General features: G+C 42.5%; 1 protein-coding gene across 2 annotated transcripts in view; it reads right to left on the bottom strand.

The window, feature by feature from the left end:
• The window catches only part of LOXHD1 (lipoxygenase homology PLAT domains 1), a 425,609-nt gene that overhangs the window by 255,148 nt on the left and 146,406 nt on the right, over window positions 1-24,055 (bottom strand). For both annotated transcript variants that reach the window (XM_077463060.1, XM_077463059.1), the window contains exons 9-10: window positions 10,643-10,723; window positions 6,324-6,508 (exon numbers count right to left, since the gene is read on the bottom strand). In XM_077463060.1, the coding sequence (XP_077319186.1) occupies window positions 6,324-6,508; window positions 10,643-10,723 (266 nt within the window). The remainder of the gene's footprint in view (window positions 1-6,323; window positions 6,509-10,642; window positions 10,724-24,055) is intronic.

Here is a 24,055-nt window from a genome sequence, read left to right as displayed (position 1 = left end):
ATCAGACTGACTGCTTTTCTATGTGTTAGGATTTTTGAAGGCACACTTGACTGACCAACTAGCTGTATCTGGCACCACCTTGCCTTTCAATGGCCCCCTAGATGCAACTTACAACAGGGGACAATTGTTTGGCAAACTCCACCGGATGATGTCCCCGCCCATTATGATGTCACAGTCCGCTGAAGAGGGGGACAAGACCCCCGAAGTCGGAAGAAGAGGGTGGCGGCGAAGAAGAAAGCCAGGCTCCTACGCTAGTGAAAGAGATAGCAAAAGAGCAGAAGATAGCGGAGGAGTCCAGCGAGAAGACCCCCGAAGACAGAAGAAGACCCCCGGAGCTGTGCAATAAACTATTTTAACCCTTGTGTGTTGTGTTTTTTCTTTTTACATTTTTTTTCACAGGTGAATGGGTAGGGGTACATTGTACCCCATACTCATTCACATAGGGTGGGGGGCCGGGATCCGGGGGCCCCCTTATTAAAGGGGGCCCACGGATTCCGATAAGCCCCCTGCCTGAAGACCCTGACAACCAACAGCCATGGTTGTCGGGAAGAGGTCCTTGTCCTCATCAACATGGGGACAAGGTGCTTTGGGGTGGGGGGGCCGCGCGGCCCCCCCTTCCCCAAGGCACCCCCCATGTTGAGGGCACACGGCCTGGAACGGCTCAGGAGGTGGGGGGCACTGGCTCGTCCCCACCCCCTTTCCTGGCCAGCCAGGTAGCGTGCTCGGATAAGGGTCTGGTATGGATCTGGGGGGACCCCCACGCCATTTTTACAGCGTAGGGGTTCCCCTTAAAATCCATACCAGACCTAAGGGCCTGGTATGCTCTCGGAGGGGGAACCCATGCCAATTTTTTTTAAGAAATTTGGTGTGGAGTTCCCTTTTGAGAGCTGATAATTCTGTGAGAGTAGACGGAGATCTGACTTGGAGGCGACCTCCATTGAAATCAATGGGCACCAGTCGCCTACAAGTCGGATTGAAGTAGTACAGGAACCTTTTCTGAAGTCGGAGCGACTTCAGTAGTGTACATTAAGACGGCTCTCATTCACTTACATTGATTTCTACATGTTGTGCGACCTGAGGCGACTTGGGGCGACTTGAAGTCGGATCTGAGTTGCCCCTGTGTGAATGGACCCTTAGGACCACACCCTGCCCCATCCTATACTCCTTCAATGAGGTAAGACCTATTCATTTTTTCCCCATACATTATTTTAACCCTCTACCTTACTATAGCCTAGCTAGTCAAACCCAGTCATGTAGGCCTTCTGCTTATGCTGCACCTGCAGCTCCTGACCTGTGACCGACTTCAAAATAAAACACACAATAAACCTTGATGAATGTCACTATACTGTACAATCATAGAGAAATCAATTAAAAGTAATTTTCATATTTATAGAGAGAAAATTAGGAAAGAAAAAATAGAGAAGAAGCAGAAGAGGTGGTGGGGAAGGTAGAAGAGGGGCGAGATAGGCTGGTGGTGAATCACAAGTCACTTCTGACAAGTTTTTGAGAGTTTAGGGCATGTACTACTTTATTAAAACGCACAAAAAAATGGATCACATGGTACTACTGTACCATGTGATCCGGTGCAAGCAAAAGCACTGCATTTGGAGTGTCTTCAAGTTAACACTGATACCCAATCAAGATCACAAGTGAGGTACATTTTGAATTCAGTGTAGGAAATGCACACATAACATGGGTTTCCCGCACCACATGTGAACGGGCCCTCAGTGTTGCCAACCGCCCGTTAATTTACAGGCAGCCCTTAAATTTCAGCCTGTTTTCGGGCCGCTCGTAAATGTCCGTTATGGGCAGCTGTGCCCGTAAAAAAGATGGCTGCGGGCTGACAGCGCAACTGTGCATGCACCGTTCCGAAGCCTGCCGAGCTCGGGAAAACTCGTAGACGCTCAGCCGGGTGGCCGAATGTGCCGTGCCTCTGCCTGGAACGGAGGGAGTGCTGAACATAGCGCTGCTGAGTGACCATCCACTCCACTCCATTCCAGGTCAGTCAGAAACTGATTTGTATTGTGCTGATCAGCTGGAGCAGAGCTTAGCCATTCAAATAGGAGAACACCACACATGCAGCCTCTGACCCTCGTACCATGTCCACACAGCCTCTGACCTCCTTACCATGTCCATACAGCCTCTGACCCCCGTACCATGTCCACGCAACCTCTGACCTCCTTACTATGTCCACACAGCCTCTGACCCTCGTACCATGTCCACGCAGCCTCTGACCTCCTTAAGGCCCATACACACGATCAGACTTTTTGACAACAAACATGCAAATTAGCGGTTTTGGAGCAACATCCGACCGTGTGTACGCTCCATCGGACAAACTTTTTTGGTTTTCATCGGACTTTTGTTGGCTGTGCGAACAGACAAACTTTCTGGCAACAAAAGTCCGATGGAGCAAAGTCTGATCGTGTGTACAGAAAACCATAGGACTTTTGTAAAAAGTACAAACAGGCATGCTCAGAACCAATGCAAAAGATCAGACAACAATACAGAAGTTGACCAAAGGTGGCGGTAAAGAGCAGAAAAACCACATAATTTGGTGAAAGTTGGCTGAAAAATTCCCGCTGTGTGTATGCAATACAAGTTCAGGGCCGACGCCCTTTGTACAAAAATCCAAGGGAAAGTTTGTACAAAGTCCTATCGTGTGTATGAGGCTTTACTATGTTCACACAGCCTCTGACCCCCGTACCATGTCCACGCAGCCTCTGACCCCCGTACCATGTCTACGCAGCCTCTGACCCCCGTACCATGTCTACGCAGCCTCTGACCCCTGTACCATGTCCACGCAGCCTCTGACCCCCGTACCATGTCCACGCAACCTCTGACCTCCTTACTATGTCCACACAGCCTCTGACCCTCGTACCATGTCCACGCAGCCTCTGACCTCCTTACTATGTCCACACAGCCTCTGATCCCTGTACCATGTCCACGCAGCCTCTGACCCCCGTACCATGTCCACGCAGCCTCTGACCCCCGTACCATGTCTACGCAGCCTCTGACCCCTGTACCATGTCCACGCAGCCTCTGACCCCCGCACCATGTCCACGCAGCCTCTGACCCCCGCACCATGTCTACGCAGCCTCTGACCCCTGTACCATGTCCACGCAGCCTCTGACCCCCGTACAATGTCCACACAGCCTCTGGTGCCCGTACCATGTCCACACAGTCTCTGACCCCCATATCATGTCCACGCAGCCTCTGACCCCCGTACCATGTCCATGCAGCCTCTGACCCCCGTACCATGTCCATGCAGCCTCTGACCCCCGTACCATGTCCACGCAGCCTCTGGCCCCCATACCATGTCCACACAGCCTCTGATCCCTGTACCATGTCCACGCAGCCTCTGACCCCCGTACCATGTCCACGCAGCCTCTGACCCCCGTACCATGTCTACGCAGCCTCTGACCCCTGTACCATGTCCACGCAGCCTCTGACCCCCGTACCATGTCCACGCAGCCTCTGACCCCCGTACCATGTCTACGCAGCCTCTGACCCCTGTACCATGTCCACGCAGCCTCTGACCCCCGTACAATGTCCACACAGCCTCTGGTGCCCGTACCATGTCCACGCAGTCTCTGACCCCCATATCATGTCCACGCAGCCTCTGACCCCCGTACCATGTCCATGCAGCCTCTGACCCCCGTACCATGTCCATGCAGCCTCTGACCCCCGTACCATGTCCACGCAGCCTCTGGCCCCCATACCATGTCCACGCAGCCTCTGGCCCCTGTACCATGTCCACGCAGCCTCTGACCCCTGTACCATGTCCACGCAGCCTCTGACCCCGTACCATGTCCACACAGCCTCTGACCCCCTGTACCATATCCACGCAGCCTCTGACCCCCTCCTGTACCATTCCGCGCAGCCTCTGACCCGCTCCCATTCCATGTAAATGGAGAAATATGGTTTTTGACTTTTGTTTAACTTAAAAACATTGTGAATAGCACTAGCAACATGTTAATAGTTTAAATATTGATATGTGCACTGTTTAGCACTGTGAAAACAGGCATTGTAGGTACTTTTTTGCAGTGTCAGTAAAAAAATGCATCTCTGCCAGTAAATTTCATGGTTTTTGCCGTCCTGACAGTAAATTTCACTTCGGAGGGTTGGCAACACTGCTGGCCCTTAAAGTGGACCTCACCCCAAAAATTGAAGTGCAGTTGATCCACTTCCTCCCCCCCCCCCCAGCCCCTAAGGCTGAATTCACATTGAATTGCAATAAAATGCAGAGAAATGGATGTACGTTTCCATCCATTTTATGCACATTTTAAGGCAAGCTGACTTGTGCTGATCTGCGTTTTTTGTGCACTTGTAAAATCCAGGTCAACGCATAGACGCATAAAAAACACTTTCTTTTATGTGTCCTATTCACACTACAATGCTGTATTTATCTGCGGTGCCTTAAAATGCATACATGTTGCATTTTAACGCAACACAACACAGGTCAACGCAGTGTTGTAGTGTGAACAGGACACATAAAAACAACTGTTTTATGTGTTTTTGTGCGTCACCCTCAATTTTACAAGTGCATTGAAATGCAGATCAACGCATGTTAAAACATGCTTAAAATGGATAGAAAAGTACAATCATTTTCCCTGCATGTAATCGCAAACCAGTGTGTATTCAGCTTGATTCATTTTCAAACTTTTTTTTTAGGAAGTGGGTACCTTTATTTGACAGGTACTCGCTCCCGCTTCCTCAATCCTTGGCTAGGCCAAGATGATGTCAGCTGGGCCCTCCCTTCCACTGCCAGCAGCCTCCTGGCCACATCAAAGTCCCAGGAGGCTGTAGGTTCATTCTCATGATCTTGTGCATGCTCAGTGGGGAGCAGGCTGTGAGCTATCCGTCACATCTAAGATAACGGCGCAAGGAATCCCAAGCCCCAGCAAAGAATCAGCTCCAGAGAAGACAGCGCTAGACTCCATGGGCTGGTAAGTACCTTTTTTTTAAAAAGCCAGCAGCTACACTATTTCATTTTTAAGAACACAAGTGAAGTTCATCCTAAAGCAATGGCACAGTTATCAATGAACAAAACAGATTCAAAGTGAACATGTAAAAGTTGTTCTGGTCCGTAGGGGCTCCAGATATAGTTTTCAAGAAATTGTAGTTCCCCAATATCTGTAACATTGTTGGTAGTCAAAACACAAAATATCTGGTTCATAAGGGCTACAGATATAGTTTTCAGGAAATTGTACTTCCCCAATATCTTGAACGTGGTTGGTTGTATAGACATGAAAAATCTCATCCATAAGGGCTTCAGATATAGTTTTCAATAAATTGTAGTTCCTCAATATCTGGAATGCCGTTGGTAGTCCAAATACAAAAGATCTGGTTCAAAGAGCTACAGATATATTTTTCGATAAATTGTAGTTCCCCAATATCTAGAACGCAGTTGGTAGTCTAAACATAAAAGATCTGGTTCAAAGGGCTATGGATATAGTTTTCAGGATATTATAGTTCCCCATCATTTGGAACGCCATTGGTAGTCTATATACAAAAGATCTGGTCCATAAGGGCTTTAGATATAGTTTTAAAGAAATTGTAGTTCCCCTATATCCGGAATGCCGTTGGTAGTCTAAACACGAAAGATCTGGTTCAAAGGGCTACAGATATAATTTTCAAGAAATTGTAGTTCCGCAATGTCTGGAACGCCGTTGGTAGTCTATAAACAAAAGATCTGGTCCATAAGGGCTTCAAATATAGTTTGCAAGAAATTGTAGTTCCTTGATATCTGGAATGCCGTTGGTAGTCTATATATGAAAGATCTGGTTCAAAGAGCTACAGATATATTTTTCAAGAAATTGTAGTTCCCTAATATCTGGAACATAGTTCATAGTCTAAACACAAACGATCTAGTTCAAAGGGCTACAGATATAGTTTTCAGGAAATTATAGTTCCCCAATATTTGGAACGCCATTGGTAGTCTATACACAAAAGATCTGGTCCATAAGGGCTTCAGATGTAGTTTTCAAGAAATTGTAGTTCCCCAAATATCTGGAACGTAGTTGGTAGTCTAAACATGAAAGATCTCATCCGTAAGGGCTTCAGATGTAGTTTGAAAGAAAGTTCCTCAATATCTGGAATGCCATTGGTAGTCTAAATGTGAAAAATCGGGTTCAAAGAGCCACAGATATATTTTTTCAAGAAATTGTAGTTCCTCAATATCTGGAACTCTGTTGGTAGTCTAAACACGAAAGGTCTGGTCCATAAGGGTTTCAGATATAGCTTTCAAGAAATTGTAGTACCCCTATATCTGGAACACCATTGGTAGTCTAGACACAAGAGAGCTAGAAGGTCATGTGACTTACCCTTAGGCACGTCCATAGGATTGAGGCTCCCCAGAAGGTCTCTGACATACAGGCCATCTCCATCCTCCTTACTCAGCCAGTTATTACAGGGGAAGTAGAATCTCAGATGAGGTCTGTTCATGTCTGTAACTATCGCACGATCCAGGTACCAGCCAGCATTCAGGCCTGTGTTATCATGCTCAATCCTAGAAAGAAAACAAATAACAAATTCCTCTTTCCTATCTTCCTCACAACTGTCACTTTTTTTTAGGTCTGCAGTATATATTTCTTTAAAAACTCTCCCACCTAAAGTGAGACTATCATCGCAATAGTAACTTTACCAAACCCCACTCCAATTCTCCTGGGACTTAACAATCAGAGGCAGTAGTGCCTCAGATCTTACACTGCAGTATACTGAATTCACACTGACTTGTGATAAAATGCACTTCCATATCTACCAGCCCTTACACACATATAGACAGCCTCACGTAGACATAGGAGTGCCTAGGCACTCTAATGCCGCGTACACACGACCGGACTTTTCAACATCAAAGGTCCGACGGAACGATTCAGGCAGACCATTCAATCGTGTGTGGGCTGCAGCGGACTTTTGATTTGCAAAAGTCTGACAGACTTTAGAAATGGAACATGTTTCAAATTTTTCCGCCGGAACTCAGCCGGACCCAGTTCCTACCGAGAAATCCGCTCGTGTGTGTGCTAGTCCGATGGACAAAAACCGACGCGAGGGCAGCTATTGGCTACTGGCTATGAACTTCCTTATTCTAGTCCGGTCGTACGTCATCACGTTCGAATCCGTCGGACTTTGGTGTGATTGTGTGTGGCCAAGTCCGTTCATTCGGAAAGTCCGTCAGAACTCTGTCAGAACTCCGTCGAAAGTCTGTCGGACCTAGTCCCTCAAAAAGTCCGGTCGTGTGTACACGGCATTACACACCAATAAGTGCACTGCTAATTTTCAGGACTCTGGATAAAGGGTAGATTTTCCAGGCACAATGAACATCTCAAAATGTTCAACATAACAAATCTTCACCTTTTGAGTTCAGTTACACTGATTTGTATTTGCGAGTTATTTTTATATACATTATATCATTGTTTTAGCTGATGCTGTCCCTCTTAACTTGGGTAACCTTAATGCTGGCCTCACCCCGTCAACCTTCGTGGAAATCCATGAGGGCTTGGAGCATTAGCAGATGTGCCTGAGGGCTCTGTCTATCCTTTGGAGCCTGGCAGGGCTCTGAGGCACATCTGCACATGCACCGATTGTCCCCACGCATGCGCATCCAGGGACCTGGGACTTCCTTGGGTATGCCTTCTTTGCTCATCTGCAAGGGAAAACCCTGCACAGCTGTGCATGTGTGGAATCAAACACAATTAAATTTTTACTTAGGCCCTGGCTCTGCCTTCCCCTCATTAGAATCTCCATCCTTGATGCATATGCAGATGTGCCACAGGACTCGCCCCAGCCTTCAGGATCTGACAGAGGCCTGATGCACATCTGTGCATGCACCAAGTTTCCCCATGCACATGTATACAAACAGAGAGCTAGGACATCCTTAGTTGCACCATTTTCACGCATGCACGTGAAAACCCCCTTGCATCTGTGCATGTGTGGAATCAAGCGCAATGTCATTCTTGGTTGTTCTGCCCTGCGGCACAAAAAAAGTTTTTTTTACTAATTGTGGTTAAGGGAGGGTATTGGAGGCTGGGTTTGGGGTGAAGGTCTACTACTTTAAGGCTTCTTTTACATGGGTGCCCCCAATTCTGTCTCAATTGCAGACCCTAGACTGATCCCCTGCTGAGTCAGATCAGCACTAGAACATACATCACATCAATGTCTGTTCTGTTTTTGAATACGTAACCCATGAAATCCCTATGGACAGCCAGATATAAGCAGATGTGTGTCTGTCTACAGTGCCTTGAAAAAGTATTTATACCCCTTGACATTTTTCACATTTTGTCATGTTACAACCAAAAATGTAAATATCTTTTATTGGCATTTTATGTGATAGACCAACACAAAGTGGCACATAATTGTGAAGTGAAAGGAAAATGATAAATGGTTTTCAATTTTTTTTTTTACAAATAAATATCTGAAAAGTGTGGCGTGCATTTGTATTCAGCCCCCTTTACTCTGATACCCCTAATTAAAATCTAGTGGAATCAATTGCCTTCAGAAGTCACCTAATTAGTAAATAGAGTCCACCTGTGTGTAATTTAAACACAGTATAAATACAGCTGTTTTGTGAAGCCCTCAGAGGTTTTTTAGAGAACCTTAGTGAACAGCATCATGAAGGCCAAGGAACACACCAGACAGGTCAGGGATAAAGTTGTGGAGAAGTTTAAAGCAGGGTTAGGTTATAAAAAAATATCCCAAACTTTTAACATCTCACGGAGCTCTGTTCAATCCATCATCCGAAAATGGAAAGAGTATGGCACAACTGCAAACCTACCAAGACATGGCCGTCCACCTAAACTGGCAGGCCGGGCAAGGAGAGCATTAATCAGAGAAGCAGCCAAGAGGCCCATGGTAACTCTGGAGGAGCTGCAGAGATCCACAGCTCAGGTGGGAGAATCTGTCTACAAGACAACTATTAGTTGTGCATTCAACAAATCTAGCCATGTGGAGGACACAGCAAACATGTCAGACGAGACCAAATTGAACTTTTTGGCCTAAAAGCAAAACGCTATGTGTGGCAAAAAACCAACACTGCAAATCACCCTGAACATACCATCCTCACTGTGAAACATGGTGGCGGCAGCATCACGTTGTGGGGATGCTTTTCTTCAGCAGGGACAGGGAAGCTGGTCAGAGTTGATGGGAAGATGGATGGAGCCAAATACAGGGAAATCTTAGAAGAAAACCTGTTAGAGTCTGCAAAAGACTTGAGACTGGGGCGGAGGTTCACCTTCCAGCAGGACAAAGACCCTAAACATACAGCCAGAGTTACAATGGAATAGTTTAGATTAAAGCATATTCATGTGTAAGCCCTTGTACACACAGTCGGAGAATCCATCGGAATGCGTCTTATCGGACCGTGTTGTCGGATAATCCGACTGTGTGTGGTCTGCATCGGACTGTTTCCATCGGAATATCCGTCGGACCAAATTTTCAAACTTGCTGGAAATATTTTCCGACAAACTGGTCCGATAGGACATACTCCGATCATGTGTAGAGAATTCCGATCGGACAAAGTGCCACGCATGCTCAGATCAAATTCCTACATCAAAGCTATTGGCTACTAGCCTGAACGTAGTCCCATCGTAACAAAATTACATCATCACGTTCTGAAAGATCGGATTTTTCAACAACTTTGTCCAACCGTGTGTATGCAACAGTTTCGGACAAGATCCGATGGACAAAATCCGACGGACAAAATCCGACGGATTTGGTTGTCGAAATGTCCGACCATGTGTACAAGGGCTTAGAATGACCCAGTCAAAATCCAGACCTAAATCCAATTGAGAATCTGTGGCAAGACTCGACAATTGCTGTTCACAAACACTCTCCATCCAATCTGACAGAGTTTGAGCAATTTTGCAAAGATGAATGGGCAAAAATATCACTCTCTAGATGTGCAAAGCTTGTCGAGACATCCCCAAAAAAATTGCAGCTGTAATTGCAGCGAAAGGTGGTTCTACAAAGTACAGGCTTAATACAAATGCACGCCACGCTTTTCACATATTTTTTGTAAAAACATTTATCATTTTTTTGGAAAACATTTATCATTTTCCTTCCACTTCACAATTATGTGCCACTTGTTGGTCCATCACATAAAATCCCAATAAAATACATTAACAGTTTTGGTTGTAACATGACAAAATGTGGAAAATTTCAAGGGGTATAAATACCACTTTATAGCCAGTCAGGTCCACAAAAGTGGACATGGATGCAATCTTCTTGCATTCATTCCGGCAAACCTGAATGAACCCCTAGGTAAACAGAACATAGGGATACATTACAGTTTGTTTTTGATCTATGAGTGAAAACAGTCCAATGGAAAGCCAGTATAAGGACACCTACAATGGTCAGCATTGGCCAAAAAATATTTTAACAATACAAAGAACACATTGATGAAAATTTAGCTTGCACTAGGCATTAGAACTCACTTAATTTAAGTCAGACCAATATATAATGACAGCCCAATAACACGGATGATATCATCATCCTGCTTCATCGGGTGGCTCCACCAATGATTCCACCACCTATAACCAGGTAGGAGGGTTATTTTGGAGGGACTGTTAATAGTATGTACGGTAATTCGCTAAAATATTGGCTAAGTCCACTGCGGTTTGACACAGGTACTATAAGAGCGGATTCCTACCTTATCTTCTTGAGGGGCCCAACATTATTGGTTTTAACCCGAAACACATCGGTTTTTGTCCTCTCGAATGCCGTTCTACTCCTAAAACATACATAGGTCAAAAAGTCAGGGCTAAGTGTTGGCAATAAACCTCAACAACAACACAAATAACTAAAACCAAAAAAGAAAGCTCTTTGGTTAGTAAGTCCATAGGTCACTCTCATGCCAGGAAAGTGGAGAAAAAACTGGACAACCAACTTTGGAAGAAATGCAATGATTAAACAATATGGAGGGCACGGCGAGGAGATAATACATTGCTTCCAAATGTGTTTCTCGTCATCGAAACACCTTAAAAAAAAAAACGGCTGAGGATTACAGACACTCCAAAATCATTTCAGACTCCACAACAGGTGGAATCTCTTTAATGACGCGCAAGCTTATTTACCAGCTCAGTCCTCCCAAAACTGATATTTTATAACTGGGCTCATCCACTGTCGTCCTATACCTTATAGTCGGCGAGTTCCCAACTCTGCCTACTTTCTAACCATTACCCAACCAATCTGAGATGGATATTCTATAGAATATAAAAAGCCAGTGGATGACTAAAGAGAACCTGTCACTAGGCAAAAAACCTATCTCTGAAGCTTTTTGAGAGTTGCAGGTCAGCGAAGTTGCTGCTCCAGAACTAGTTTGCAGACTCACAGTCAATGGCATCCTTCCATCAATGGCTTCTTTAATAGGTAGCTTGCTCTGAGACAGATTGAGCTTTGGTACCCAGCAATTAATTCAATATCAGTATCAGGTGGAGTAACCCTTTAAAAAGGCAGTGCAAAGAGCAACAGCAATATACAAAATAAGCCACGGCAACCAATCAGGCTTTAGTTTATGGAAGTCAGCATAATGGAGGAAACATTTTGATTGGTTGCAACAGATGACCGCACTTTGCATATCACTCTTTTTTTTTTCATGAAATAAGCCTGCAGAAGAACATTTTTGAAAACTGGTGAAAAGAAAAAGACAATAATCTCTCTAGTAACCAATCAGCGACTAGGGCAGTGACTGCTAATATTTGCCTAAAGTGATGTCAACCTTCTTCCAATTCACCAGTGTACAGAAATGGCATTATATAGAAGAACTGTGGGTATTTCTTAAAGCGGGTTTGCATGATCTATTTTTACAAGCATACCTAAGCATCCAAAGACATGCTGGTAGGTTAATTGGCTTCTGTCCAAAAAATTAGCCCTAGTATATGAATGGGGACCTTGGATTGTGGGCTCCTTGAGGGTAGGGACCGATGTAAGTGTGCAATGTACAGGGATAGGGACAATTGTAGATACTCACTCAGGTTGAACTGGATGGACTGCTGTCTTTATTCAACCTTACTAACTATGAAACTATGAAACCTAGTGAGCTGCGTACTCCGGGCCATCTCTGCACTGGAGGTTGTACCTAGAAAATGCCTTTAACATTCATCCAGACAAGACAGATTTTGGGTTCTAGGGCTGTGAAGTTGAATGTGTTGAGTTATTCTGCCAGTGATGTCATCACCCCAGCGTCAGCAGGAAACAGGCTTTTCCTTAGTCGGCAATTTTTTGCATACATATGGCCTGTACAGCACTGCCACCTTCCTCACGCAAGGGGTCACAGAGACCAATATTGGTTTTCATTCAAAGGAAACCTGTGCAGTATTGGACCTGTCTGCCATTACTAACCTCCCATTCTGAAAATACATGTTGCCTGGTTGTCCTGCTAATTCAGTGGCTTCCATATGTCTAAAGCCTTGTACACACGATCGGACATTCCGACAACAAAATCCGTCGGATTTTGGCCCAAATTTGTCCTGCATACACACGGTCGCACAAAGTGGTCGGAAAATCCGATCGTTAAGAACGAGGTGACGTACAACACGTACGACTGGACTATAAAGAGGCCAGTAGCCAATAGCTTTCGTCTCGTAATTTATTCTGAGCATGCGTGGCACTTTGTGCATCGGAATTGTCTACATACGATTGGAATTTAAATGATCGGATTTTGTTGTCGGAAAATTTTATATCCAGATCTCAAACTTTGTGTGTCGGAAATTCCGATGGAAAAAGTCTGATGGAGCCTACACACAATCGGAATTTCTGACAGCACAATCCGATCGCACGTTTTCCTCCATCAGAAAGTCCGACCGTGTGTACAGGGCATTACTGTATATGCAGATCAGGATTTCAGATTTTTTTTTTGCAAATATGATTAGGATTTCTGATTTTGCCTTGACTTTATAATATGAATTCTTGATCTATATATATATATATTTATATATATATATTTATATATTTATATATCTGCCTGTATTGATGTTCCTTTAGCAACCAAAAGAAGGTCAATAAAGGTGGTTTTGCTACAAGAAGATTAAGATACTTTACCTTGAGATCCAGCCACAATGCTAAATGCCTGGCAGTCATGGTATTCCAGTGGCTTTAATGCATTCTTAGATACTATCTCTGAACAAATAAGTATGTTAGAAAAATCATAATGACATCAGATGCAATTTGCCAATTTTTTTCTGGTTTAGTGGCTGTAAAAGCACTGAAGCCATTGGATGAGCATGACAGCAAGACAAGAAGTATTTTCAGGAGGGAAGGTCAAAAGTGGCAGCCTCAATGCTAAATTAGTATAGCCCTTTGAGGCCAAGAGTCTATTTTGTATTTCTTCCACAAGGTGGCAATGTGATCACATTTCAGTTTCACTAGCTCACTAAGAATTCCATAGATGAAAGAAGAACAACTGTGCGTGTATCTATGTGTATAGGCTTAAAAAAATGTATGTATGTGTATAGGTTAAAAAAATAAATACATATATTCTATATATATATATATATATATATATATATATATATATATATATATATATATATATATATATATATATATAGGTATTTATAGATATATATACAGTATCTCACAAAAGTGAGTACACCCCTCACATTATTCTATCATTTCATGTGACAACACTGAAGAAATGACAATTTGCTACAATGTAAAGTAGTGAGTGTACAGCTTGTATAACAGTGTAAATTTGCTGTCCCCTCAAAATAACTCAACACACAGCCATTAATGTCTAAATTACTAGCACCAAAAGTGAGTACACCCCTAAGTGAAAATGTCCAGATTGGGCCCAATTAGCCATTTTCCTTCCCCGGTGTCATGCGACTCAGTGTTACAAGGTCTCAGGTGTGAATGGGGAGCAGGTGTGTTAAATTTGATGTTATCGCTCTCACTCTCTCATACTGGTCACTGGAAGTTCAACGTACAAAAACAACATTACCTCTTATTAGTGGCCACCAGTGCATAGGAGGAATCCCCTCAGTTCTCCCACATAGAGGAGTTTATCTCCCATGGTTGAGACGCAGGTTCTTTCATTCTATTACTAGGGTAGGACCCACTAATTCGAGGTACTTTGTCGCAGTAAGTGGGCTTAGCACTATATGACCATATAGTGTGACCAAACCCACATATTTTTTGAATATGTTTAGGGTTTTTTTTAACTAGCCTTGCAGGATAAACGTCATTTTTGTATGTGTGTGCTGTAATCTGTTTTGGAAGTTCAACATGGCACCTCATGACAAAGAACTCTCTGAGTATCAGAAAAAATGAAATGTTGCTTTACATAAAGATAGCCTAGGCTATAAGAAGATTGGCAAGACCCTGAAACCGAGCTGCAGCACAGTGACCAAGACCACACAGAAGTATAACAGGACAGGTTCCACTCATAACAGGCCTCCCCATGGTCGACCAAAAAAGTTGAGTGCACGCGTTCAGCATCATATCCAGAGGGTGTCTTTGCGAAATAGACGTATGAGTGCTGCAAGCATTGCTGCAGAGGTTGAAGGGGTGGGGGGTCAGCCTGTCAGTGCTCAGACCATACGCCGCACACTGCATCAAATTGGTCTGCATGGCTGTCATCCTAGAAGGAAGCCTCTTCTAAAGATGATGCACAAGAAAGCCTGCAAATAGTTTGCTGAAGACAAGCAGACTACAGACAGGGATTACTGGAACCATGTCCTATGGTCTGATGAGACCAAGATAAACTTTTTCGGTTTAGATGGTGTCAAGTGTGTGTGTGGGGGCAACCAGATTTGGAGTACAAAGACAAGTGTGTCTTGCCTACAGTCAAGCATGGTGGTGGGAGTGTCATAGTGTGGGGCTGCATGAGTGCTGCTCACACTGGGAGCTACATTCCAATAAGGGAACTATGAATGCCAACATGTACTGTGACATACTGAAGCAGAGCATGATCCCCTCCCTTCAGAGACTGGGCCGCAGGGTAGTATTCCAACATGATAACGACCCCAAACACACCTCCAAGACAACCACTGCCTTGCTAAAGAAGCTGAGGATAAAGGTGATGGACTGGCCAAGCATGTCTCCAGACCTAAACCCTATTGAGCATCTGTGGGGCATCCTCAAAGGGAAGGTGGAGGAGCGCAAGGTCTCTAACATCCACCAGCTCCGTGATGTCGTCATGGAGGAGGGGAAGAGGACTCCAGTGGCAACCTGTGAAGCTCTGGTGAACTCCATACCCAAAAGGGTTAAGGCAGTGCTGGAAAATAATGGTGGTCACACAAAATATTGACACTTTGGGCCCAATTTGGACATTTTCACTTAGGGGTGTACTCACTTTCGTTGCCAGCGGTTTAGACATTAATGGCTGTGTGTGGAGTTATTTTGAGGGGACAGACAATTTACACTATTATACAAGCTGTACAATCACTACTTTAAATTGTAGCATAGTGTCAATTCTCCAGTGTTGTCACATGAAAAGATATAATAATGTGAGGGGTGTACTCACTTTTGTCAGATACTATATATATATATATATATATATATATATAGATAGATAGATAGATAGATAGATAGATAGATAGATAGATAGATAGATAGATAGATAGATAGAAATATGCATAAATATATATATATATATATATAGAGGCTGGAAACAATGCAAAACTAAAATGTCAGGTTTGGGTGGGGATGGCCTTTAATCTTACAGCGGGAGAGCTGCTGTTAAAAAATACCCACATTACCCATATAATATTTTATATTGTTTTACAGTAAATACATTATCTCAATACCAAAATAAGATGGCAAAAAAACATTTTTTCAGCAATTTTGCTATAAATACATAATCATAACTATCAGTATTTCATTTTCAATTCTGTCTTCTTTTTAATGGTTTAGGCTTATAAATGTCCAAAATATCACACCAGGGTGATAATACCAACTGCTTAATCAATTTAAAAAAGGAAAAGTAGAATAATCTGCAGGTCGGAGGGCAGGAGATTGTTGGGGTGATGAAGAGACAGGAGAGGCTTCTACCCCAGCTGCACCCCTTCCACCACAGCAGCCAAAAGGGGAATCCTCTCCTGCCTCAGGTGGACCCTATTGCACTGCACAGTATTAGCAGTCTTGCATGTTTCAGGCACTGGGAGCTAGAGCCATTTAGGCAGGAGTTACAGGAAGGACTGAGACAGTGTATAAATTGCGAGGATGATGTCACCATCCTGGCTGTGCATTGTGGCCGGGGCGAGTGAATCAAAAGAGTCATTAAGTTATTATATTTCAACATCTAACATTAACTGTGCATTTAGCAATTTGCCTGTAGTCCAGCTTTGAGGGGCCCTTCACACCTGTGAATGAAATAATGTGTTTTCATGCATTGAGGCCTGATGTGTAAAGAAAGATTTATTTTTGAATTGACTGGCAGCAGACCTTAATGCACACAAAAAAACAAAACAAAATGCCAGCACCAATCTGGGCTACACACCACTACACACGGCATGTGCCTTGCGATGCTCTGTAGTGCTGGTGCATTGTGTTGAAGTGCCTTATATTTAGAATTACACTGCAATATAATTCACATAGTACCGTATAATGCAATAATGTGAAAAAAAAAAAACACGTCTTACAATGGATCTAACATGTTTTAAGTATATATAGAGCCAAACAATGTTAAAAACCCTTTGTAAGTTTTTTTTTTTTTATGTTATCTGAAGTCCATTACAGAAGATTACTTTTATGGTTAAGGGGTTAGTGTTAGACTTGGGGTTAGAAGGGTTGGGGGTTAGAGGGTTAGGATTAGATTTAGAAAGGTTAGGGTTACAGTAAGAGCATTAGGGGTTAGAGTTAAAGGGTTAGAATTTAAAGGGTTGGGGGTTAAAAGGTTAGGGTTTGAATAGTTAGAGTTAGAAGGGCTAGTGTTAAGAGGGTTGGGGGTTAGATGGTTAGGGATAGAAGGGTTAGAGTTGGAGGGCTAGGGTTAAAGATAAAAGGGTTAGAGTTAGTGGGTCAGGGTTAGAAGGGTTAGAGTTAGTGGGCTGGGGTTAGAAGGGTTAGGGTTAGAGTTAGTGGGTTGGGGTTAGAAGGGTTAGGGTTACAGTTAGTGGGTTGGGGTTAGAAGGGTTAGGGTTAGAGTAAGACCATAAAGGGGTTAGAGGGTTAGCATTAAAGGGTTAGCGTTAGACGGGTTGGTGGTTAGAAGGTTAGGGTTTGATTGGTTAGAGTTAAAAGGGCAAGGGTTAGGTGGGTTGGGGGTTATAGTTAGAGGGTTAGAGTTGGAGAGCTAGGGTTAGAGATAAGAGTGTTGAGGGTTAGATGGTCAGAGTTACAAGGGTAAGATTTAAAGGGTTAGAGTTAGAAGGGCTAGACTTGGAGGGTTAGGGATATAGTTAGGGTTAGAGTTGGTGGGTTTGAGTTAGAAGGGCTATATTTAGAGTAAGACCATTAGGGGTTAGAGGATTCGAGTTAAAGGGTTGAAGTTAAAAAGTTAAAAGAGTTGGTGGTTAGAAGGTTAGGGTTTGAATGGTTAGAGTTAGAAGGGCTAAGGTTAGGTGGGTTGGGGGTTAGAGTTGGAAAGCTAGGGTTAGAGATAAGAGTGTTGAGGGTTAGATGGTCAGAGTTATAAGGGTTAAATTTAAAGGGTTAGAGTTAGAAGGGATAGACTTGGAGGGTTAGGGATATAGTTAGGGTTAGAGTTAGTGGGTTAGGGTTAGAGTTAGAAAGGTTAAGGGTTGTAGGGTTAAGGTTAAAAATGTAGGGTTAGGGTTAGCACTGGAGAGCTAAACTTTTCTTTAACTGAAATGTTATAGCAAAATTGCTGAGAGGAAAATCATATTTTTTCCATCCTATTTTGTCAAAAACCTTCAAATACATGAAATGTGCACTCTTGCTCATACAGAATTTCTTTTTAATAAATTATAATGAATCATAATTTATGACAGTAAAACTGCTGCTGAACTACAACGCCCATCATCTCTTTTGCTATGGGATAACTGGACTATTAAAACACATAAGGCTCAAGTCACAACACTTGGGCAAGGGATAAGGATCTTTCTTTTCAGCCATCGTCTATAACCTGAGGCCAGTCACTTTGTGAACTGAGCCTATGATTGTAATACATAAAGAGATAGCAAATAGCAAACGGCTTTATATATATATATATATATATATATATATATATATATATATATATATATATATATTTATATAAAATCTCTTACCTTTACCTTCACCTTCCTTGTGCTTCAACATTGGTCATCACAGAACCAGGGAGCTGAAAATACCGTATTACTTTGTTTACATTATGCCTGTCTGCATCCGCTCTGTAGCTGCAGACAAGGACTGAGCACAGCAATGAAGACATTTTCTCCACATTCCATTAATATTAAGAGTTAGTACATGATGAAAGGAAACCAGACAGGGGGGAAAACATCATCCCCAAAATAGAGTAGTACTGCTGAGAGGGGACCTATGGCCACCTGACCTCGGAAGGAACAATTTCTTATCCGTATTGAGGAAACACACTTACAGTGTAGATGCAGACAGGCCTAATGTAAACAAAGTGATGCCTACAGTGCTCTAGTGCTGTGATAACAGATGCCAAAGAAACGGGTAGAGGTAAAATGTTATATCTGCAAAGTTGCTATCCCTGGATGTAATGAAAAAAATAAATAATGTGTTCTAAAAGTACAGGTAAATACGGTAAGTTGGAAATGGCGGTGGCTGTAGATCAGCAGCAGCTCCTGCAAAAAATAAAAAACAACATGATTAGAAGTACAAAGATCTGCATTCATTTGTCATGTATTTGACTACCAGTATTATAGAACACCTCTACCGGCAGCTGGAAACTGAGAGCAGAGGTGGCTGGACGGGGGCCGAAACCATGTGGGCAACGGATGAAGGCAGCAGGACAGGAACATTGTCTGTTTACCCCAGCAACCAATCAGATGATTCCTAGCATTTTCTAATATGGACAAAAAAAAAAAAGCTAGAATCTCATTGGTTGCTGTAGGCATCCCTTGGGGGTTTCAACCCCAACATACGTTAATTCCTGATCGGAGGTGCAGACTGGTAGCCTGTTTTCTGGTTCTGTGTAAAAGAAAGTCAGTGCATGCTTATACAACATCAACGTATAACCTGAAAATACATGAAATTTCAGATGTTTTTCGCCATACAAGAAACAAGACGTGATAGAGCCCGGAAAAAACAACAAAAAGTCTGGAGAAGTGACTTGTATTACGTTTAGAAATATACAGGACTTCTCAAGAACCTCTCCCATCCTTTGGAATTCCCTACCCCAACCTGTCCGACCAACTCCACTTTTTATATGATCCCTGAAAAGGCGATCCCCTTTCTCTTCAGAGAAGCCTATCCTTCCTCCACCCAACAACTGTACTTTTATTTTCTCCATCAGCCCATCCCCCACAATTATTACCTTTTGATCCTCCCTCCTAGATTGTAAGCTCTAAGGAGCAGAGCCCTCTGATTCCTCCTGTATTGAATTGTATTGTAATTGTTCTGTCTGCCCTCATGTTGTAAAGCTCTGCATAAACTGTTAGCCTTTGTACACACGGTCGGACATTCCGACAACAAAATCCGTCGGATTTTGTCCGAAATTTGTGTTGCATACACACGGTCGGACAAAGTTGTCGGAAAATCCGATCGTACGTAATGTGATGACATTATTTCGTTACGACGGGACTACGTTCAGGCTAGTAGCCAATAGCTTTGGTCTAGGAATTTGATCTGAGCATGCGTGGCACTTTTTCCGATTGTAATTCTCTACACACAATCAGACAAAGTCCGATTGGATCATTTTGTCGGAACGTTTTATAGCCCAGCTCTAAAACTTTGTCCGTCGGAAATTCCGACGGAAACAGTCCGATGGAGCCCACACACAGTCGGATTATCTGACAACACGGCCCGATCGGACATTTTCCATCGAAATGTCCGACCGTGTGTACAAGGGCTTTATTTAATGCTGTATAATAATAATAATAATAATAATAATAATAATAGAATACAGGATACAACCCATTCAGACTGCAATTTTATTCAACTGTTTCAACAAATTCGGTGGCTCTGTTCAGTCAAGCACTCTAAGTATGCTAAAGTGGCTTCTCAAGTACTATTATCACATTATAATTAGACATGTGCACTTCTGAAAAATGTGTTTGTTTTCTTTTCATTCTTTTTTTTTTTTTTTTTAGGGTCATTCGTTATGATCGCAATTCGTTAATTCATCGATTTGTAAATTTGAAAATCAGAAAATTCGAAAGATTATCTAACTAATAACAACTAACTATTAAATTATAGGTACAAAATTTAAGAAAACAGCTGATTTTGGATCTCCTACACTGTTTTGCCACTTATAAAAGGTATTATTCTGAGTTTTATCGAATTTTCGGATTTTCGGATTTTCAAATTTCCAAATTTACGAATTGAACGGAACAAATTAATAATAAATAATAACAATAATATTAATAATAATAATAAAATGTTTTTATTATTATTTATTATTATTCATTCATTACATTCGTTTAGATGCGGCATTCGTTATTTTAGATAACTCTTAACTTCAGATAAATTCGTATTCGTTATGTTCACTAACAGCTAAATTTGAAAGGAAATTCCAATAACTATAATTTAATAGTTAGTAATAGTTAAGTTATTATTAGTTCGTTATTATTTCAGATTTTCACATTTTCGTGTTTTTGGATTTTCACATTTCCAATTTACGAATTTTCAAATTTACGAATTAACGAATTTGTCGAAATTCGTTGAAAAAACTAATTCGGAACTAAGCGAATTGCACATGTCTAATTATAATACAGCTTGAGCATATTGTACGTTTTCTTGCAGCATCGATGGATCGGCCCCGTGAGCCAAAAGAAAATATCCACAGTAAAATAAAAGAATTATGGTCAAAGTGAATATTCAGTTTTTTGGTGGATGCTAGATTCCCTCACCGAGGGGGTCTATTTATCAAACATTTGTGCAAGTTGAATAAAATGTTCCTGTATTTTTCTAAGAGATTAATGCCGGTGTACTGTCGAATACTGTCCCCCATCGGATAGTGTCCGCCCTGTACTGCGCTTGCGCAGTAAGGAGGACAAGGAGACTCCGAAGGTCTCCGAAGATGACCAGGTTCAAGCCCCACCATCCAAGTGGACATAGAGTTAGAATAAAAAAATGCTGAGCGAAGCGAGGCCGTGCCTGAAGCGTGGCAAGCGAAGCGAGCCCGCGAGGGGCCCTGTTACTAAGTGCTACCGTATGTCCACTTGCATGGTGGGGCTTGAACCTGGACTCAGGGCAGAAGGTACTAGCAAGGGCGCAGCCTTTTGGAGTCTCCTTGTCCTCCGTACTGCGCAAGTGCTGCGCCTTCCCAGAAGAGTTGAAGCTGTTATAGCTGCAAAGGGTGGGCCAACTCAATATTGAACCCTACGGACTAAGACTGGGATGCCATAAAAGTTCATGTGGGTGTAAAGGCAGGTGTCCCAATACTTTTGGTAATTGGTAATGCGCATTAACATGCGTTGTTGTGCTAAGTCAGCCCTGCCAATGCACCACAAAGGATAAAAAAAGGGACATGACCCTTTTTGTAAAGTGCATTGTGGTGCAGTGAGGTGCGTTGGGCTCTATTGTACAATTATTATTATTATTATTATTATTATAATACAGGATTTATATAGCGCCAAACATTTACGTAGCACTTTACAATGTGTTGGGGTGACATTCACCATTATTGGCACTGCAACACACACTGCACATAGAGAAGGTGCCTTGTGTTTTCAGCGCACATCACCCCAACGCACACGTGTTATTGGCCCTCCACTCTTCAGCATTCACCAAACACTTTTTTGCTAGTTTAAGCCTTTTATTTCCCAATGATGCCTTCAATCGAGCGCAGAACCTTCTCAAATATTCTCACTCTCATATTTTCCCATTTAATGCATGAAGCAGCTCTAGAGATGCACTTTCGCCACCAAGTGGATAACGGAGGGGGGGGGGGGGGAGGGGGGACCACAAACATATTAAAAATCTCGTAATATAAATGGATTTGGAAGGAGTGGAGCTTATCAGGTCCGCAGAACCGCCAAGGCCCTTTAATCCCCGGAGCGACCAATCGAAACGGCGGAATTAATGGAGATTTCTCACGCGAGGCGATAAGCGAAAACCGCCCATTGTCTCTGTTTATCCAAGCAAGCCCTCCGATTGACGCCGTTTTGAGAGAAGACATTAAGGGCGTATGGCAAAAAAAAAAAAAAGAGGATAAAAAGACCATTGAAATCTCATGTATTTTCATTACCACATCACTGTCTCTTCAGTGCTCCTAACACAGAGAACTGGGCTGTTACCTCTTGTCTGTGCTGTAACAAGGATAAAACATTATATACAACAACAACAACAACGTACCAAATAACACAAAATATGTCAAAAAACATAAATCTTCTACACATTTAAAAAAATATAACAATGTGAATACTGTCCTTTCAGCTCAAGCATTCTTGATACAATAAAATAAATAAATAGAATAAAAATGAGAAAACAATGTAATATATACTGTATATATAAGCAGGTGAAAGCAAGAGGAACCACGGGATATAATGTATTACTAGACCCCATTCACACCTGAGACATCTGAAGTGCATTTCCATAAATGTGCTTCAACCTTCATCTTCTTCACCTTTTTTTTTTTATTCTATATTTTATTTTATTTTTTCCAACAATTTTTATACATATAAACAAACACACTTTAGTTGCTTGCGTATCACAGAGTATATCTTAACATAATGATATTAAGGAAAAAAAAAAAAAAAGATGTCCTCCCCTCTCTCTAATTTGTCCATTCTACCGTTCATAAAATAAAATAAAAATTCCCCCCTTCACGTCTCACCTATGCACGGGTATAGTTTACCAGGACAGAAAATAAGGAGAAGGGAGATGGAAAAAAAGAAGAAAAAAAAAGGGGGGGTTAGATTCACTCTTCCCCCTTCCCGCCAGCTCCCCCTCCACAAGCGCACCTCCATATTCCCTGGTACATACAAAAAGGGACCACGGTTTCCACTTTAACCACTTGCCGACCCACCGCCACAGTTGTATTGCAGCAGAGCTGAGAAAAACGACATTATGTAACGCCGCTTTGCCCTGTGGCCATTAGGGGGCGCATGCGTGCCGCTGGAGGCCCGCGCGTGCGCCCCCTGCTTGCCCATCGAGCTGATACGAGTGCCTGGCGGTCTGGATCACCGGAGAACTGGGATCTGTGTGTGTAAACACACAGTTTCCAGTTCTCTGAGGGGAGAACAGACAGATCGTCTCTCCATACAGAGTATAAACAGCGATCTGTCATCTCCCCTAGACAGTCCCCATTCCCCTTCAGTTAGAACACACAATAGGGAACACATTAACCCCTTGATTGCCCCCTAGTGTTAACCCCTTTACTGCCAGTGACATTTTTACAGTAATCAATGCATTTTCTATAGCATCGATCGCTGTATTAATGACAACGGTCCCAAAAATGTGTCAAAATTGTCCGATGTGTCTGCCATAATGTCGCATTTCCGATAAAAAACGCTGATCGTTGCCAATACTAGTAAAAAAAATAATAATAATAAAAATGCCATAAAACTATCCTCTATTTTGTAGACGCTATAACTTTTGCGCAAACCAATCAATATACGCTTATTGCAATTTTTTTTTACCAAAAATATGTAGAAGAATATATATCGGCCCAAACTGAGGGGAAAAAAACTATTTTTTTATATATTTTTGGGGAATATTTATTTATATTTTTTTGTTTATAGCGCAAAAAATAAAAACCGCAGCGATTGTAAAATACCACCAAAATAAAGCTCTATTTGTGGGGAAAAAAGGACGTCAATTTTGTTTGGGAGCCACGTCGCACGACCGCTCAATTGTCAGTTAAAGCAACGCAGTGCCGAATCGCAAAAAGTGCTCTGGTCAGGAAGGGGGTAAAATTTTCTAGGTCTGAAGCAGTTAAATTAAGTTTTAAATGCAGCAAAGGCCTGTGGAAGTGGGAGGCACCCCCTCCATCTTGATGTGGCTTAAAAAAATAGGCGCTATATATGCTATGGAAAAAGGTATTGCAATT

The sequence above is a fragment of the Lithobates pipiens genome, unplaced genomic scaffold (assembly GCF_037356315.1).
Source record: "Lithobates pipiens isolate NorthernLeopardFrog02 unplaced genomic scaffold, aLitPip1_a1.2 Scaffold_3, whole genome shotgun sequence".
Classification (NCBI taxonomy): domain Eukaryota; kingdom Metazoa; phylum Chordata; class Amphibia; order Anura; family Ranidae; genus Lithobates; species Lithobates pipiens.
Note: the sequence above shows the minus strand (reverse complement) of the source record. Positions and strands in the feature narration are given on the sequence as shown.